This window comes from Tenrec ecaudatus, chromosome 5 (assembly GCF_050624435.1).
Source record: "Tenrec ecaudatus isolate mTenEca1 chromosome 5, mTenEca1.hap1, whole genome shotgun sequence".
Taxonomy (NCBI): Eukaryota; Metazoa; Chordata; class Mammalia; order Afrosoricida; family Tenrecidae; genus Tenrec; species Tenrec ecaudatus.
The window spans coordinates 122,422,368-122,441,332 of record NC_134534.1 but is presented as its reverse complement, the minus strand read 5'-3'; the positions used below and the strand labels follow the sequence as shown (position 1 = coordinate 122,441,332).

Genomic DNA, 18,965 nt, shown 5'->3' with positions numbered 1-18,965 from the left:
TGCTTTGAGGGAGTACTTGAGTAGAGACCAAATATTGATCTTGTACCTTAATGCTAAATCTATAAATATATGTACATAGATCTATTTGCCTATTACTATACTTCTATATTTGAATATGTGCATGCCTGTATTTGTACCTCTATAAATACTTTTTGCCTCCTGATTTATTCCTCTATTTCTTTTTACTTTACTCCTGTCCCAGTATCAAGTTCACTCTTCATTGAACAATTCTTAGTACTTACTCTCAGCTACATTGCACTTGATCAAACTCCACCAGGCATTCTACGCCTTCCTTGCCATCAATTTTAGATTTCTTATTGCTCCCTTGTCCCTGAGTTTGTTGGATCTCTCCTCCCTTTCTCCCACCTCCTCCTCTCCCCTGTCCCCCCAGATATGTCGGTCCCATTGTTTTCTCCTTGTGATTGGCTGTCCTGCCTATCTTATGTGGATAGACATGAGGAAAAAAAGGGGAAAAGAGGGTAAAATGAATTAATTATAAATGAATAAATAAAATACTATAAATTGTTCCAGGTCTATCTATTGGTCCTTCTGATTATTTTCCAATCAGACTGGTAGAGTGCCACACCCTGTCCACCAAGTCCAAAGTCTATTTTGGAATTCCTAGAGGCTTCATTGCTTTGCTCCCCTTGCTGCTCTGTTGTGCTTCCTTCATATTTTGCTCTGGCGTGGGGCAGGAGGGCAGATAGAATGGGCCCAATATCCACACTGTGTCTCCTGTGCAGTCCCTGTTAGCACTGTGGGTCAATTAGAGGGTGCCATGTCTCATGGTGGGGCCAGCTCTCTGTGGCTTGGCTACTCTGAGCAGGAATGTCATCCTCAAGGTTTGGTGGGCCAGGTTGTGGTTCTCTCTCTCTCTGTCTCTCTCTCTCACTCTCTTTCTGTTAATTTACTCCCATCTGGTCTGTGCCTGCCACTCTCCCAGGGCTGTGTCTTCAGTGTTGTCCCCTGTAATGCTTTCCTCTGGGGAGGGGGTCGACGTATCTGGGACTGGGGTGGCCACCCAGACCTTCCTGTTAAAAGGAAGAGTAGACTAAATCAGTTGCTGTGCTCAAAGTCACCTGACAACAATAGGAGTTGGAATGGACTCTGTGGCAATGCATATAAGAGTAGCTATGGGCAGTGTATTGAACATAACGTTTGTGTTCATATTTTAAATATCATAGGTCAAGACATAAAGTTGTAAAGGATTTCCAGCATAACAGTCGTAGTTAAAAGGTGATCACAGTAAATAGAGGTGAAATATATTATTGGCTTGGACTAGGAATCCTCACAGTGGATAGGTAGAAAAGTAGCAATCTTTACTATAAATTTAGAAGGCAGTGATGAAGTAATAGATGTAATTTGTATTTTAAAAAAATGAGAGGAAGGAAAGAAAACCCCCAAGATCTGTCAGGTGAGTAACTAAAAGAAGAGAATGCAAATTTGGGGAATGGGAATGGCAAAGGAGAAGCTTTAAGGCAGGATAAAAGACTGGACATTTGTCTCAGGACATATGAAATTTCTAATAAGGAGCTCTGGAGGCATACTAGGCTACAAATTAAGCTGCTATGCACAAAGTCAATGGCTTGAAACCACTCCATGGAATAAAGATATAGGCATCTATTACATGAAGAAAGATTTAAAGTCTCAGAAACCTAAAAAGAGCTAGTTCTGCTGTGTCCTGGAAGGTCCCTATGAGTCGGAATGGACTTGATGGCCCTACGTTGTGTTAAATTTCAATTGCTTCCAATACTAGGATATAAAGTGAAATTTTGGAGTTAGTAGTTAGATACACATGTTGTATTGAGTCTGAAGAATTCTAGACCGATGAAGAAGAAGAAAAAAGTCATCCCAAGATAGTGATATCTTCTGTACCCACTGTCTGCTCATGTTGTTTTCTCACAGCTTCAGTTGTGAGAATGAAAAATGCCTTAGGTATGGTCAAATATTACCTAGAAGAAAACTGTTTTGAGGATTAGAATCACTAGCATTTCCCATCCCATCCCATCTGTTGGCTGTATTCAGTTTCTCTACAGATGTCAAGAATTGGGAATGAAAATGAAAATCTAGTCCGTGTGTGGTGACATCATAACTTGACCAGCCTTCTTACAATTTGAGGTTTCCTAGCAGTTTAGCTCAAAATTTTGCTGTGGTTTCATTCTTTCTCTAGCTGGAATTTGCCATTAGACAGTCAATGTTACCATTTCTTTTTAATTTAGCAATAATATGAACTAAGAGACCCTTTACTTAGTAGTGCTTTGTGATTCCTAAAGACAAACAGTTCCATGTCTCTAACCAAGGGGTGCACCACTTGTCTGTACATAGATCAAGAGGCATTTGTTCAAAACAGAACAAGGGAAGACTGCTTGGTTTAAAATCAGACAAGGTGTGTGCCAGAGTTGTATTCACTCACCATACTTGTTCAATCTGTATGCTGAGAAAATCGTCAGATAAAGTGGACTGTATGAAGGGGAATGCAGCATCAGGATTGGAGGAAAGCTGATTAACAACCTGCGATATGCAGATGACATAATTTTGCTTGCTGAAAGTTAGGAAGACCTGAAGCACTTGCTGATGAAGATCAAGGATTTCAGCCTTTGATATGGAATATGACTCAATGTGAAGAAAGCCACAGTCCTCATAACTGGATCAATAGGTAACGTCATGATACACGGAGAAAAGACTGATGTCATCAAGTAGTTGTTTTGCTTGGATCCACAATCAATGTTCCTGGAAGTAGCGGTTAAGAGATCAAAAGATGCGTTAGGTAAATATGCTACACAAAAAAAGCACGTTACTTTAAGGACTAAGGTGCACTGACCCATGGTATTTTCAATTATCTCATATGCGTATAAAAGTTGGATGCATTTGGAATAGAATGGATGCATTTAAAATATGGTCCTTCTGAAGAATATTGAAAGTCCTATGGACTGCCCAAAGGACCCACAAGTCTGTCTTGGAAAGAATACAGCCAGAGTGATCCATAAAAGCATGAATGTCCAGACTTCTGGAAAAGGGCATCAGGATTGGTAAAGTTGAGAGGCAGCAATATAGAGCAAGCCCTTCAAGGAGATGGACTCACACAGTGACTGCAACGATGACGTCAAATGTAGGGGCAGTTGTGAGGCAGGTGCAACACCATGCATGGTTTTGTTCTGCTGTGTCCTGTATGCCATGGGTTGAAACTAACTTGATGGTACCTGACAACATCAAGAGGTGTGTAATTTGAAGGGATCTAATAAAATCCAGGTAGGCAGGAAGCAACTGTGGAATAAATTGGAGTCTGGATGGATTAAAATACACTGGAATAATTTTCATATTATATCATAGTCAAACTTAACACCAATATCAATGACTTCAAAGTGGAAAAGGGAATTATGGTTCCTGAATCCAGTCTATGCCACTGAGCTAACGTAGTTGTGGTGTACCACCCAACATCCAGTTCCACTTAACCCTGGGGTATTCCATACGTTTCTCACTAAAGTCCATTTACACTGGAATATTCCAAGGACACACCAGGGCTAGCTTCTAAAATTAAGCACACTGCTTCTAATTCTTTATTCTATTCACTTATTAGTTAGGACCTAAGGAGACATGATATGAATTTTTAGATCCAAGACTTTGGGCTATAAAAGGTGTCAAAACATAATCATTTTTGGGGGAATTGCATTTGTTGTATTCTTGTGAAAGCAGCAAGACTGTCTTCAATTGCTTACTGCAGACCCGTCATTTCTAATAATAATTAAATTGTAGAGGATGGGGTCTATGTGAAACTACAGAAAATGCTTTAGGAAGGACCAATTATCACTCAGCTCTAATGTTTGTGCTGAGTCATCATAGCAAAAATATATCACAATCATTAATAACTGATAAATGCCATAGATGGTGGAGAAAATATTTAAAAATGTAAGGCTTTCTACATAAGTGGCTCATGAATTATACATTTAATTAAGAAAAGTCAAATGGGAAGATTTTTAACCTTCTAATTTCCAAAGTAGCCTCTTCTTTCTTTCACTATTAATAATATACACATGAAGTACTGTATGGGTGAGGACAGAAGAAAATAGATTAAAGCCTTCACTGCAGGCTGTTTGGGCAAATCAGAAGGACCAACCAATGGGGATACAAGGACAAGGAAGTATGTAGCTACAATGACAAGCGCGCCTTCTAGGATAACATCCTCAGCATCCTTCACCCTCACAGGGGGACAAAAAATGGCACCTGAACTCTGGTTTGCTGTCTTTCCCTTTACTTCTTTACTTATAGAATGAGGAGATTAAGCTAGACTAATCTCTTCAATATCTTAATGGCTTATAGATACCCTGTGAATCGATGAATGGAGAAGAATTTCTTTATGTTCCAACTAAACCATCCAAAGAGATAGAGATAAAGATGGAGGTACAGCTATAGGTCAGCTACCATTGATTCAGAACTCAGGTATTTCTCTTCTCTTTCTAGGGAATTTATGCAGAGAGGAGTGTCTATCATTAATAGCAGTGATTCTCAAAATATGGTTTTAAGACACCCAGCGTCAGCATTACCTGGGAACTTTAAAAATGCAAATTCCCATCCTTCCTACCAAACCCATCACATTAGAAACTATGAGGATGAAGTCAGTCATTCATGTTTGAACACTCTTCAGGCCAACACGATGCATAATTATGGTTTATAATCTCTGTTTAATCTCTTTTGAAGGAAAGTTACTATTTTGACATTTTACACATGTGTCCTATTCTGTTATAATCACTTAAGGGTAATTTAGTTTGACAGACTAACCTATCTTTTAAGAGTCTGAGAAAACTAAATCCTGGCAGACAACATTCTTGGATAGCAAAATGCATAAATTCTGGTTGCCTGGAATGTCAATAGGTTTGGGTAAATGGTAAATTGGTAGTTTTTAAGGATATATGAGGATGATGGAGAACGAAGAAAAATATTAATATAAAAATGTTAATTGTACTAGATGCATAGGAAGTTGCTATCAGGGAAACAGTAAAGGAACTGGTATCTGATGGACCTGGATTCAAGTCTTATTCCTTCTATGGATTTAGGTACTTACTTTCATACTCCAAGGCTCATTGTTCACTTATGATAATAAGCATATTAGCAGTTTCATAAAATAACTAGTTAGGATAATAAGTAGGATATGCAATGAAAATACTGTGTATATTTGTTATTATTCTTTTCATAATTTCTATTTCTGGGTCAGTTTTGTTTAGTAGCATCTTAAAAGTTCCACTCTAGAAAAAGGATAGATCAAATATAGAAACAGATTAGAAAATTTTAGAAGCCACTATAAAAATGGATTCACCAAGGGAGAAACCGAAATTACAGTGTCAGGCCTCAAGATTATAGGGTGAAGAAAATAAAAATTTTGGGACACTAGCAACACCTATAATTTCTGTTAAATGAAAAGGGTTACAAGGATTTCAGAAAGCCAGAGGTCATTCATCTCCCCAATAGGCATTAACTACTCATCCACACGCTGAGTTTAGCCCTGGGAATTTGCTCAAAATTGTCTGTATTCACAAAAGGTTCCAAAGATGAGGAATCAATGACAGCAGGGGAATCTGAACTACATTTCCCCCTCTTCGCTCTAGTGAAGGAATATTTACTATGTAGACTGCTTCTACTTTCAAACAAAAATGCTTTGAGCATCTCTTTGGTGAAGACAAAAAGAGGCTTAGAAGTGAAGCAGCAAAGGACTGCGGTAAAGAAGCTTAGAAACGATGCCACGTGAGATGAGAACAGCCTCCAGTAGGGACTGGACCACGCAAAGGAAGATTCAATACCAGAGACAGGGCAAGAATGCCAAAGCTTATTTTAAAATATGAATTGAATTTTTATGCATACTTGATCTAAAACACATAATCTTATGGAGCTCCAAACAATTTTGAGGCTGTAGTAAGGCCAGTCAGAGAAGCATAGATGTAATTTCCCATCTTTTGCAAAATGAAGTCTATATTGCACCTTCTTTTCTTGATCAAATAATATAAAGCATACTGCCTCATGCATTATTTCCTGTGGTAGCTCGACAGCATAGCCTGCTCTTCATTAAGTTATGGGTCAAGCAGCAGTCTGCCGCCTCCAGCGGTCACATCCGACCTTTACCTTCTAGACTTCAATGGAGAGGGTTTCACCTACCCCTGCCATGCATGTGGCAGTTTTTTAATAGATGAAGAATCCTTTCATGTTTTCGAAAGTCTTTTAGAGAGTCAAAGCATGCTTTATTCCGTTTTGTGACAGGTTCTTGTCTTTGCTACATTTAGATATCTGACTCTCGATGCCTTTAAGATTCCTAATTCCCCTCTCTATGAGAGAGCATAGCATTTAAGCTGTAGATCAACTGCATGAGTCATTTGGGGGATATTGAAAATACGGATTCCATGATATGCCACTCAGATGTAATGCACCCAAATGGCTAGGAGTTTGACCCTTTCCTGTCGAGTTAAATCTGACTCATCTTACAGAGTTCACCAGCTCCCCAGGGTTGTCCTATATTTCAGCAAGCTTTCCTAGGACTCGAGTATGTACCCAGTTGGTGAATCAATGCTTTGAATATATTTGAAGAGTTCAGGATTTAAACTGCTGAGAATAAAATATTTTTTAATTATTCACTTTGTATTTTAAAAGTTGCAGTTCATTCTAGTGCTTAGCTTCCTGAACCTATTTTCAAGTTTTTGTTTCTTCTCTGTTTACATGTACATAGTAATTTAACAGTTTGAAATGACAGAATCCATTGCGTAGTGAGTGCAAGTCTTGCAATGGCCTCCTTCAGAGAGGCACTGCTATCGCCCTGTATACATCCCCAGGGTTTACAATAATTCATATACAAATATATAGATAATGGCTCATATAGGAAACACTGATTTATATGACCTAACAATATATTATTCTCTACTAGGACATTTGCTTGTATATCCAATGCTATATTTTGCATTGTCACATTTCATCTACAAATGGCATTTATGTTTTTGTTGTTTCTCATCATATTTTTCTGTCATATTTTTTATTCCTGAGAACAATTGAAAGTCTTATAAGGATGGAAAATTAATTTTAATTTAGTAGGCCCTTTATTTCTATTGACATTTTTTATTAATTCACTGACAGACTTTACATTCTTAGCTCCTTTCCCCCATTAATAGCATTTCAAAAACTTTTAAATATATGTTCTATTTCCTTCCTTCTTCCAACCTTCCCTCTACCTTTGCTCTCAACTACCCTGTCGATTTCAGTTTTTCTACATTTATTTTAATTCTGGTTTCCTACGCATTATAAAGGATATAGAGATAAAGATGTGTAGGTAGAAATAAACACAAACATTATTTACTTATTTACAGCTTAAGTCTATAGGTATGTTTGAGAAAGAGATAATAAAAGTTGATGATATTCTCCCACATCCACTTCCTTAAAAGTTTTAAAAACAGATCCCACTTAGTGATCAGCCTTTAATCCCACCCTCTCAGCCCTTCGGAAATCCATTGAAGATTATGTTAAGTAGTGATGGGCATCAAGCTGAGAAAGACTGTTAGGACCCATCATGAAACATTGGCTCTTGCCTGGTTCCTGCACCAGGTTTTAATGTAAGTGCAGATGACCTTCAGCCTGTGCTGTAATAAAAGGTCTTTTGTTCCATCAGATGCTGCCTTCTGATAACTAGGTGAGTGAATGTCCATACAAGGAAAATCTTTTTGATACCCTGTCATATCTTCTTTCCCACCCCCAGCGTTTCCACCGTATTTGTTTTTAGTTTCTCCTTTGGGACCAGCTATATTCTTCCATAGCCCTCTTACAGACAACATATATCTTCTCCCCAATTCCCATGATTGTGTATGATTTCATAACCTCAGATGAGACCCTCCTACAAAGGCCAGTCTGTGAGAATACTTCCCCTTGCTCACTTTTCTGATGCTAACAGTCTGTGAGAATACTTCACCTTGCTCACTTTTCTGATGCTACCAGTCTTTCCAAGAGTCGACAGCCTCTTCGTTCTTCCCAGGAGCAGCTGGTGGCTTATAACATCCAAGATTCCTTTTAGCAGCCCAATGCCTACCCAAATGCCCCACGTGTTACACCTGAACAAGCCAATCATGGAAAATCCTGACCCAGCAAAATTGACACAAAACATTAACTATCACATTATCCAAATGCTCAACAACATGAAAGTGGGTAAGCACATTTGGATATATATATTTACATATATATATATATTTACATATATATACTTGCAATATGATAGAAAGAACTGATAGTCACAAAAAGTAGGTGAAAGAAATATTATGTTAATTTAAACAATGTATTATAAGGTCTATAGTTTCATTTTTTGAAATTCAAATATGAATATACCTAATTTAAGGAAATACATACCAAATAGTTGAAGTTGAACTTTCTGTGTCATGGACTTTGCTTTGTTGTGTTCTACATCTTAAAATGGTAGTTAGTTGTTCAATGTGCTTTACACAATCAGTGTAGGTTTGGATTGTGATAAGAGTTGTGTGAGCCTCCAATAAAATGATTTTTTTTAAGTAGTTGTTCTGAACAATGAAATAATTGAATAGATCAATCCACAGATGTGGTAAATTTTTGAACTAAAATTTTTAAGTTAAAATTTTAAGTTAAATTCTGAACAAGTACCCTAAGAATATTTAATTCAGGTATTCTGACAGCTCATTGAGGAACACACTCCAAAGTGAGTATCTCTGAAGGAGGTCAGTGAGCATCATGAGATGTTTTTTCATATTGTTGGCTTCTTAATTAATCCATCACACACTCCCTTGACATCCTACCACCATTCCCTGTGCCACCATTAAATTCTAAATGTCAGTGATGAGCAAGGTGACTTTATAATTTATCATCCCAAATAGGATATATCTGAGTAGACTATGAAAGGAAACAAAATGTGTGACTGTAAAGCTGATCCTGACTCGTGGTCACACCATGTTTTTAACAGCATGAAACTGTTTCATAGGACTTTCTTGATTGTAATCTTCACAGAAGCAGATCATGAAAACTTTAGTCCATGGCACTAGAGGGTAAATTCAAACTGTCCGCCTTTACATTAATAATCTAGTGCATACACGTGGGAAGCTGGGACCTGGTTTAATACTAATTATGGAGGGAAGTGAACTACAAAAGTTGCAATGAATACAGTAAGGATATATTTTTTGGTTGTTTTCCAGACTTATCTTATGCATGGACCTTCAACGATAATCCTTTATATGTCCAAGAAGACAACAGACGGTTTGTATCTCAAGAGACAGGAAGCTTGTACATTGCCAAAATGGAGCCATCAGATGTGGGAAACTACACTTGCTTCATAACAAACACAGAAGCACAGAGAAGTGTCCAAGGACCACCCACTCCATTGGTGCAACGCACTGATGGTAAGATGACGAGTTATCTTGGGAATATACACTGTTTGTGGCTCTTGAAACCATGAGATACATGGAGCTTTTCCTTCACTTTTGTTGAAAGTAGTTACATCATCTATGAGTTTAGATTTACTGGCATATACTTCTGAAAAAAATAATTGAAATTCTATAACTCACCCACATTGAAACAGTATACATGATTCTGGGCATAGTGTACCTACTCTCCTCTGACATTGGAATGGATTATCTTTCCTTGATAACTATCATAAAAAATAAATAAATAAAATAAAACATATATAGTTTGGGGAAGTTGGTGTGTGTGTGTGTGTGTGTGTGTAGTTGTGTATGTGTATGTGTGTGCTGACAAGATTATGGAATTTAAGTTGTATATTTTTAATAACAATATGATGCCGTTTATTTAAATTCCCCATTCTTTTTCATATTTGCCATTTTACCCATTCTTTAGTTACTTAATGGGGAAAAATGGAGGGAAAGTTCAGACCCAAGTAAAACAAAGCAACCCAATGATAATTATTAAGCAATCCAATGATCATTATTAGAATTTTAGAGAAAAATATATTAAGATTTTCATAGAAATATATTTCTTTAAAGATATAATTTCAATTGGCTTCTGATGAGAGTTGTACCTTATTCAAGTCATTACTAGGATAAAAATCAGAGAAATTTAAAGTCTAATAAATTCATTGAAGTGGAAACACCATATTGTTGGTTCTTTAATTAAATATTCATGATAGGAAAAATGAAGATTGTATGAGTTCTATTGCATCCTATGATCATATTCTGGACTTGATATATAACATTTAATGGGCAATTCCTCCCACCCTAGAAGGAGTTTAAGGAAAGCAAGAACATATTGCCAATAAGGAATAGCAGGTTATGGAATGAGATCCATCAGAAAGGTATTATGACAGATTTTTAAAAACAATTATTAACTACTCAAATATATCTGCATGGTCTTAATTCAGAATTGAGAAATCAATGAAATTATTCACAAGTCCAATATCTCTTTTAGTGAGTAATTTAAAAATGTGTTGGTGACTGGAAGAATTTATAAGCTAACAATATGGATACTCTACCACACTTAATTTTATTTCTGTCCATTCTTAGTGTTACATTCTTTTGAATTCCTTAGCTTTTCCATTTCCTCTATTGTCTTGAATATATCAGAAAAGTCAACCAGGAAGATTATACACAATTTGAAATTCACACTTCTTCTATAAGTTTATGCCCACGAAATCTCAGATGTTTTGCAATTAAACATAAAAATGAAATAGCACTCAATCCTTTCAACCATATGCTACACATATTTTGAAATAAGTCAGAAAAATTAGGCATTTTTATTTTACATAGATTTGGTAAATTTCACATTTTCTAAAATTGTACTGGCCACTGATAAACGATTTACTTAAGAATGTAGTACTCCTGTGCTAAGTACATAAATTTTTTATTTTTGTATTTTTAAAGCTCTTGAGTTGTCATTGATTAAGTTAATCGAGTTTACAGATATACCCAAGAAATATATTTCTGTTTATTATAATTCTTATGGTTGATCTAGTGTCTGCAATGCATTAGATAACTCTTAGTCTTTTCTTAATCCAGGCCCAGAATTCCTTGTCAGAAATTTAAAAGAAAAACATACTCTTGATAAGTAACTATTTAGCATAAATGTACAAAAACTGATAGCTAAATCTTGCATAAACGATAATAATCGCCTAAGATTATTTTATGTTTTTCTCCAGAAATACTGATATTTTTCATTAGAGGCATTCTATCACTCCTCTTCAGGGGCTATCTGAAACCTTCCTCATCCTTAAATAGATCTGACCCCATGAGTTGCGTGAAGGGGTGAGGACTCTGGAGATCCCTAGAGAACCTTTATGTTTAATCCAGAAGCATTTCGAATCCAGATGGAGCTAATTCTTCATTGGAAACTCTAGTTCTTATCATGGTAATCATATAAAAGATGTAAACAAATAAGGAAGTTTTCTATGTCTTTATTCTTATCCTTTTTTTTTTCTTTTTTGAGGGGGGTTAAAAATTTACTATATCATCAAAAACTCCCCTTGTTCTCGGTCTCTCATTAAAATATAGGAAACTCTTGTTTACTGAAAAAACAATTAATCAGGTTTTCATTAATGAAGCATTTACTTCCTAGAACTTCTGTTCTCCAGAAATGCTGCTAGCTCTTTTGATATTTAACAGGTGTGATGGGGGAATATGAGCCAAAGATTGAAGTGCGTTTTCCAGAAACAATACAAGCTGCAAAGGATTCGTCTGTAAAACTGGAATGCTTTGCCCTTGGAAAGTAAGGCTGTTTTGTTTGGTATTGTTTTGTTTTCCTGTTTTACATTTTTTAAAACCTTTTTGTTATTAAACCATTACTCTAAGGTAAATTACAAAACAGATTTTAAATGCTGGGCCAAAGTGGAACTTTCTGATTGAAATTTAAACAAACATGTCTAATACTCTGAAAGTGATTGGGGCTGCAATTCTTCCCTGAATGTGCTGACATTTTCTCCAGCTTGAGCATAACGAGACCCATTTAGGAAGGGTAATCATTGCCCTTTCAGAAGATGATGGACATATTATTCACTCCATCTTGTCCTGCATCCAGAAATACATTGCCTGGAGTATCTCCTTGCTTAATTAATCAGCAATTCCTGGAAATGATAAGCCTGCCCTGCTCATTTCCAAATAAGACCAATTAAAGGCCATTGTTCATAGTAGATAATGAGAATTGAACCAAGTCTGCCCTGGCTAGTAGAAGTATTTGCTTTTATTGAGATAAATATTTATTAGTATCTTGTTTTCAAGTTTTTAACCCAGGTAGATGTCTTTAATTTTGCATGCCATAACCAGAACATGTCTATCTGTGGTGATGTTTGAGTTTACTTTTATGCCAATAAAAATCACTACCCAATAGGCAGACAAGATCTGTATGTCTTAAACATGAATGTTCATATGAACTCCCTGGGAATAAATTGGAATTTTTGTTCTGTAGGTATTGCATGTGATTTGATGTAATTTCTACTAAGATCCCAGGGAATTTTTATTCTTCTGGCCTACAAAACATATTGAATTTCAAGAAATTTAACTCTTACTATTAGCTTAAGAACTTACCTCAGAATTGAAAGAATTTAGTTGTAATGTATCCATAAAGAAAGCTTGAAATCCTGTTTCATACTGAAAACTATATAACACATTCTTAGAATCTCTGATCTACTCATTTACAAAATAAACAAAAAAATAATCCTGGTTACTAAAATTATTAGGTTTTCTTCTATACCTGATAATTCTCTAGATCTCTAAATTGCAATTTTTATATTATTTATTTCTCATATGTGTAAGTGACTATATTACTATAGTTCATTTTTTGTATACCCATGGTTCCATAGTATTTTCCCAATAGATATTTGTCCATTGATAGAAGGATTCTAAAGAAACCTACAGATGTTTAAATTTGATTTTATTTGCTTGATCATCTTTTAAGCAAATATTAACTTACATAAGTTTCAAGCTTTTGTGGAAAGTAAAGCTATTGAAGGAATCAAATATTTTTCAGAAGGGAAAAAACCCCTGACAACTAGATGATTGGTGTAAAAGTCAAACTAATGAAAGAAAGCAACTGAAAAGAGTAAAGTATTCTAGCATTGCTGTCGTTGTTAGATGCTGAGTTGGTTTTAACTCATCTGACCATATGACCAACAGAAGGAACAACTCTGGTCCTCAAGCCTACAGGGAATGTTTTTATTTCTTCAGTATATATAAATAAGCATTCATGTGTGATATATTTTGCATCTTTGTAATATTACAGAGAATGTCATGTGTTCATGATATGACATAAAAGGGGACCCACGTGAAACAAGGAGCCTCTTCATTTTCATGGTTCTGTTAAAAAAAGACTTGGTCCTCTGGTGTTCACTGTTGAGCTGTGATCTGCAAGGTCTGCAGTTTGAAACCACCAGCCACCCCTGAGGAGACAGACTGTCCCTTAGCAGTCACACTCTCAGACACTCAAAGAGGAGTTTTACCCTGGCCTGTAGGGTTGCTAAGAGTTAGCATTGACTGGTTGGCAATGAGCATGGGTTTGAGTTAAGAGGAAATAGGTAACTCAAACATAGTTTCATTTGAATTCAAATCCTTAGTTTAGGAACTTTTTACTACATGGTATGACTCCTGATCTCAGTAAAGGTGGATTTAATTCCTAATTTCTTCAAGAATTGTATGATCTTTAACAAAACTACTTAATCTCTATGAAGTCCCATATTCTTAACAAAGAGAAGCCATAGTGATACCTACATAATAGACTTTTAGTGTGTGAAGTTTGGAAATGATAATATAATTCTAAAACTTCTTGCCCAGGGCTTGACATCTAGGCAGTAAATATTCATTGAATTGAATCTGAAATTCAGAGGGAAGTTCCATTGAAAGTCTATAAAACTAGTGTTTGAATTTGCATTGTTGAAGTAAAGATAGTTACCTCAAAGACTTTACATATTCCCACATGTCACCACCCCACTGCTCTTCTCCCTGTATCTGTGCAGGAGGTCAAATGAGGATTAAGAGATGAGTCCACCATCGGGATTCCATTTGGGAATAGAAAAGAGGGGTAGATGGAAAGAATTTGCAGGAGCAATATAGTCTTTGAATTGTTTAACTACGAGTTTCATTAATTGCATTTGTTGCTACATTTTTGTTAAAAGTCAATTGTGCAAAGTGTGCTAATGTTTATAAGGCCCTGTTAATCTTAGATAATCCATGACTGAACACTAGACCTGGCAGCATTGCCTGGGACACTCTTCTCAGAACCTTGCAGTTTTAGTGTTCAATTTGAAGACCTTAATCCATTTTGAACTTGTCTACGTGTATGAATTTGTTCACGTGTATGATTGTTCCACATGTGGAATTCTAATTTTAACAATATCTATTTTGTTAAGTTATCAATATTATGCAAAGTAATCTATAGATTCAATTAAACTGAATCCTGAACTTTATAAAGACTAGCAAGGAGCTCCAGATTGCTATAAAATGTTGAAAAAGAACAAGTAAGACTCAGAATTGCTCATCTTAAAACATACTAGACTGCTACAGTAACCAAAACAGTATTTGTGTAACAATATATGCATAGGTCAATAGAGTAGAACAAATATAAACTCATGCATCTATGAACAGCTAAATGTTTGACAAGGATACTATGAACATCTGATAGAAAAAGAAGAATCTCTAACATAAATGGTGTTGCGATACTGGATTTCAGAAGACTTTTAACAAAAAATTGAAAAGACAAACTATTGACTGGGTAAATAATTTCAGAGAGGGGAGCGGGGATGGGGGGGGAAATGAGGAGCTGATATCAAGGGTTCAAGTAGAAAGCAAATATTTTGAGAATGATGATGGCAACAGATGTACAAATGTGCTTGACACAATGGATGGATGTATGAATTGTGATAAGGGTTTTACGAGCTCCCAATAAAATGATTTAAATAATAATAATAATTTCAGGTACCATCTATTTTATGAGGTTACTTACCAAAAAACAGAGACTTCAACAAACTAAAACAAAAAGGCAAAATTTCCAGTAATAAAGTCAGCAAGGGTGTTGAATAGATACATCACAAAGAGAACATTCAAATGGCCATTAAATATGTCAAAAACCATTAACATCATTAGACATAAGAGCTGAAATGAAACCCACAAGGAGCTAACATTTCACTAACACTAAGATGGCTACGATACAACATCCAACAGGAAAGAGAGAAAATACACATATTGGAGAAGATACTTGGGAATGGGAGCCCTCATTTACTGTTGATGAGAATGAAAAATGGCACAGATATTATGGAAAATATTTTGGCAGTTCCCCAAAAATCTGAAAAGGGCACTACCATATGACTAATTCCAGTACATACAAAATACTTGAAAGTTGGTATTCAAACAGAAATTTGTGCATAAGTGTTCATTGCAGGATTATTCATCATAACTGAAAAGAAGAAACAACCCAAATGCCTATCAACAAAGGTATAAACAAAATGTGCTACTTCTAAGTCAATAGGAGAAATAGTCTTGATTCATGCTACAATATAGATAGGATCAGAAGAAGTGTACTAAGTAGAATAAGTCAATCACAAAAGGACAACTACTCTATGACCTCTTTTAAATAAAGCAACAAAATAAGAAAATGGCAAATGTACAGAGATGCAAAGTTTATTAGAGATGGAAAAGATAGAAAAAAGGAGATCAATGTAATGAAAAAATCCCATTGATTAAGGAAGTTATTTCAGAGCTGATTATAGTAATCATTGCTAATAAGTTGTAAACCAATAACAAAGTTGAATTTTCAATATTTTCACAGACGAGCTCGGTTAATTTGTCTGTGTATTACGGGCTTCTGTTCTACTTTCTAGTTCTTTGTATAGTATTTTGTTTTTTAAACATACAAGCAGCCATGCACTCAACAAAGGTGTCTCTATGCCCCCGGAGCCACAGAGGAGAGGCAAGGTTAGAAGGACAACATGTAGCTAACCACCATCCTAGACAATTCCCTCCATTGCTATGAAACCAGAAGTACTGGATGGTACCCAGTTACCATCACTAAAGTTTATCAGATCTTCCAAAGGAGAAATCTGATCAAAACGTATGAAAGGCAAGGCATGTTTTCAGATTCACACGGACTACTCCAGACTTTCTGGAGTCATGGGGTGAATGAGCCACTGAAAACATTGCACGGAAATAATCTTTAAATATTAAACCAGGATATCCCTGTAGTCTTCTTAAAACTGAACAGAACTTTAGTTTACCTAGTAAAACAGGTCAGCCTAAAGTATGATGCTCTTTTAATATCTCCCTCTGTGGATCAAAGTGATAGCAATGTGAGGATTACGTAGGAATCTTAGGGGGCAATCAGTGAGTTTATGTTAAGAAGAAATTAAAAAATAGAAAAAAAGATAATAATGGTTCAAAGTGTTGGTTTTTAAATACCCTGTAAACGAACCATGCATATTTATGAATTTGCTATGTCAACACATGTGGTAGGTGTTTGTCAATTTATCTAGGCCAAGATTCTCAGTGGTTTAGCAGTTAAAGCCTAGTAATCCCCTGTGATGTGCACTAATACACATATATAAAACCCACTTCCTAGTGGGATTCACTGTGAGAAGCAAATCAGTTGTGTAGTAAATGGCCATGGAGGTGGAGACATCTTACCTCGTCTGGCTTCCCAAGTGTCATTAGACAAAAGTCAGACATGCCTTCATGTTCCACTTCATTACCTATTCTGACCACAATCATTCCTCCCAGGCCACTCAACATCGATGCTGGGTTTGATGATTTCTTACAACGGCCATACAGAACTCACAGGCAATACTCATTGCTAAGGGCGTTGATTAGGGAAGTCAATAAAGTACCACAAATCAAACTCCAAACTCACTGCCAGTGAGTTGATGAGCACTCATGGAGAGCCTATAGGACATTGTAGAACTGCCCCTGTGGGTTTCAGAAATGATAACTCTTTACAGGAGTAGGAAGTCTCATCTTTCTTACTCAGAGCAAATCAGGACAATAAACAGTAAGGATACACTAAATTTGGTCTCCTTAGCCAGCAACCAAGTCTCTCTAGTTCTCAACCTCTCAGTTGCATGGAAACTGAGTCTCTTTCCTCTTCTCAGTCTCTCACCCACATGTTCCTTTGGCCTTCGCTTCCATGAGCTAGCCCACCTATTGCTCTGTCCGACAGTTCCATCGCCTCAGGCCAGATGAGGAGAAGGCAATATCAGAACTAGCCCTCGAGTCTCTGTACCACAGTCCTGATGCATCTGGTTCTGGCCTCCAATACTTCAAACAGAGGTCTTCAACATGCTCTTCCAAAGTACTCAGAGTTTCTCTCTGCTGCTGCTTCAGGGATGGCTTATCCTTAGAGTTACACCTCCTCTATTTTTGTAGTCCCACCCAAACATTTTGTGAGATTAGAGACTTGGGTAGATAAACCACATTAAAAAATTTTACTTCACCACAGATTGAAAGCCCTTCATTCAGGCCGCATCCGTGATGTCCATTAAAGGAAGTTTCCTTGAGCACATAGGGCCTGACACACTTCTAATATTTGTTGATACTGAGTAAAATCTTTCTCTCTTTTTGCTTGGTCTGGATCCTGTATCTGGCTTAATGATCTTTGTTCTTTGACGTTAGTCAATGCCTTGCCATATTATCTGTTGGTAATGGAAGTCACCAGTGGCCTGTCTTTTGCCTTGGCAACCTTGGATTTCTCTGTCTCTCCAGTCATAAGCCTGATAAACTAAACTGGGATTATCTTCCTTTGTATCAGCCAGCCTATGGCCTACCTGCTGATTTGGAGTTCATTAGCCCCTCAAATCAGGATATGTTTCCAACAGAACCAACCTCTCTCCCCCTAGAATCTGATTCAATCAGCCATGGTGGAACATGAGAAAGTGGACATTTAATTTCCAGATGATGTTTGTCCTGGGTCACTCCTAACAAACACTGACAAGGCTGCTTGTATTTGGATAGTTTGACAGAAAGGGATTCACTTTTTTTGTGAGCTTCAATCTCCACATACGTGTGACGATGACATTTGGATTGCATATGTCAACCATTTCTTAGAGGGATTTTTCATTTCTTCAAATGAAGAAAATGTATGTGAAAATGCTTTTATAAAAAAGAAAATAAAATGCTTTTATACAGCTTGGAAAGCAATGTAAATATAAACTACCATCAAAAGGGTTTTGATAAATGCTTTTCAATAGTTTTCAGGAAACAAATTGCATTGTAGTTACATTACAAACACACTGAAAATTCATTCAGGTCCGTTGTGAAATCTGACATTTAGCAAATACTGTACTAACTTTATTAAATATTTAGTTACAAATTTTTAAATATACTTACTAGAAAATAATTTACCTTAAAATCAAAATTAACAATCTCAAAATATTATTTTTCTTTTTATAAAAAATCTATATTTCTAGATTTATATTCAAGTGTCTTTATAAATCTTATTGAATGATAGCTAAACATATTCTCTATATTCATGAAATATTACTCTTCAGGAGTTTTTAGTCATTTTCCAAAAACATGGTGACCGCTTGGCACAGATCCTTCAAAATATTCTTGTCCAAATTGTGAGGTGCAGTGACAAGTGCAAGATTAGCAGTTTAAAACCACCTGCCTCTCCAAGGGAGAGATGAGGCTTTCTACTCCTTTAAAGATTTAGAGTCTGCAAAGCCTAAAGGGACAGTTCTAGACTGTCCTATAGGGTTGATATGAGTCAGAATTAACTCAATGGAAATGAGTTTGGATTAGTAACCAATTTTAAATATCCTGTAAATTCAAAACTGAGAAAGAGAAGTTCATTCAAGGAGAAATAGCAGTAGGGTGTCCTGGATATTATCCCACAATTCAGCTGTTCTTCATTCATTGGTGTTCAATAAATCTATTTTTGAGATGGTCTTAAAATTCAGCTGAAATATATTCAAGATTATATGTTGGCTATCTTGGTCTTGCTTTCATCTTGTACAGCTTGTACTTAAACTTGCATTTGAGCTAGTGATGGCATATTTTGAA

At 36.2% G+C, this 18,965-nt stretch overlaps 1 protein-coding gene across 1 annotated transcript in view; it reads left to right on the top strand.

The window, feature by feature from the left end:
• CNTN6 (contactin 6) overlaps positions 1-18,965 on the top strand; it is a 272,495-nt gene that overhangs the window by 93,699 nt on the left and 159,831 nt on the right. The window contains 2 exon segments of the mRNA XM_075550875.1: positions 9,180-9,383; positions 11,595-11,697. Coding sequence (XP_075406990.1) covers positions 9,180-9,383; positions 11,595-11,697 — 307 coding nt within the window.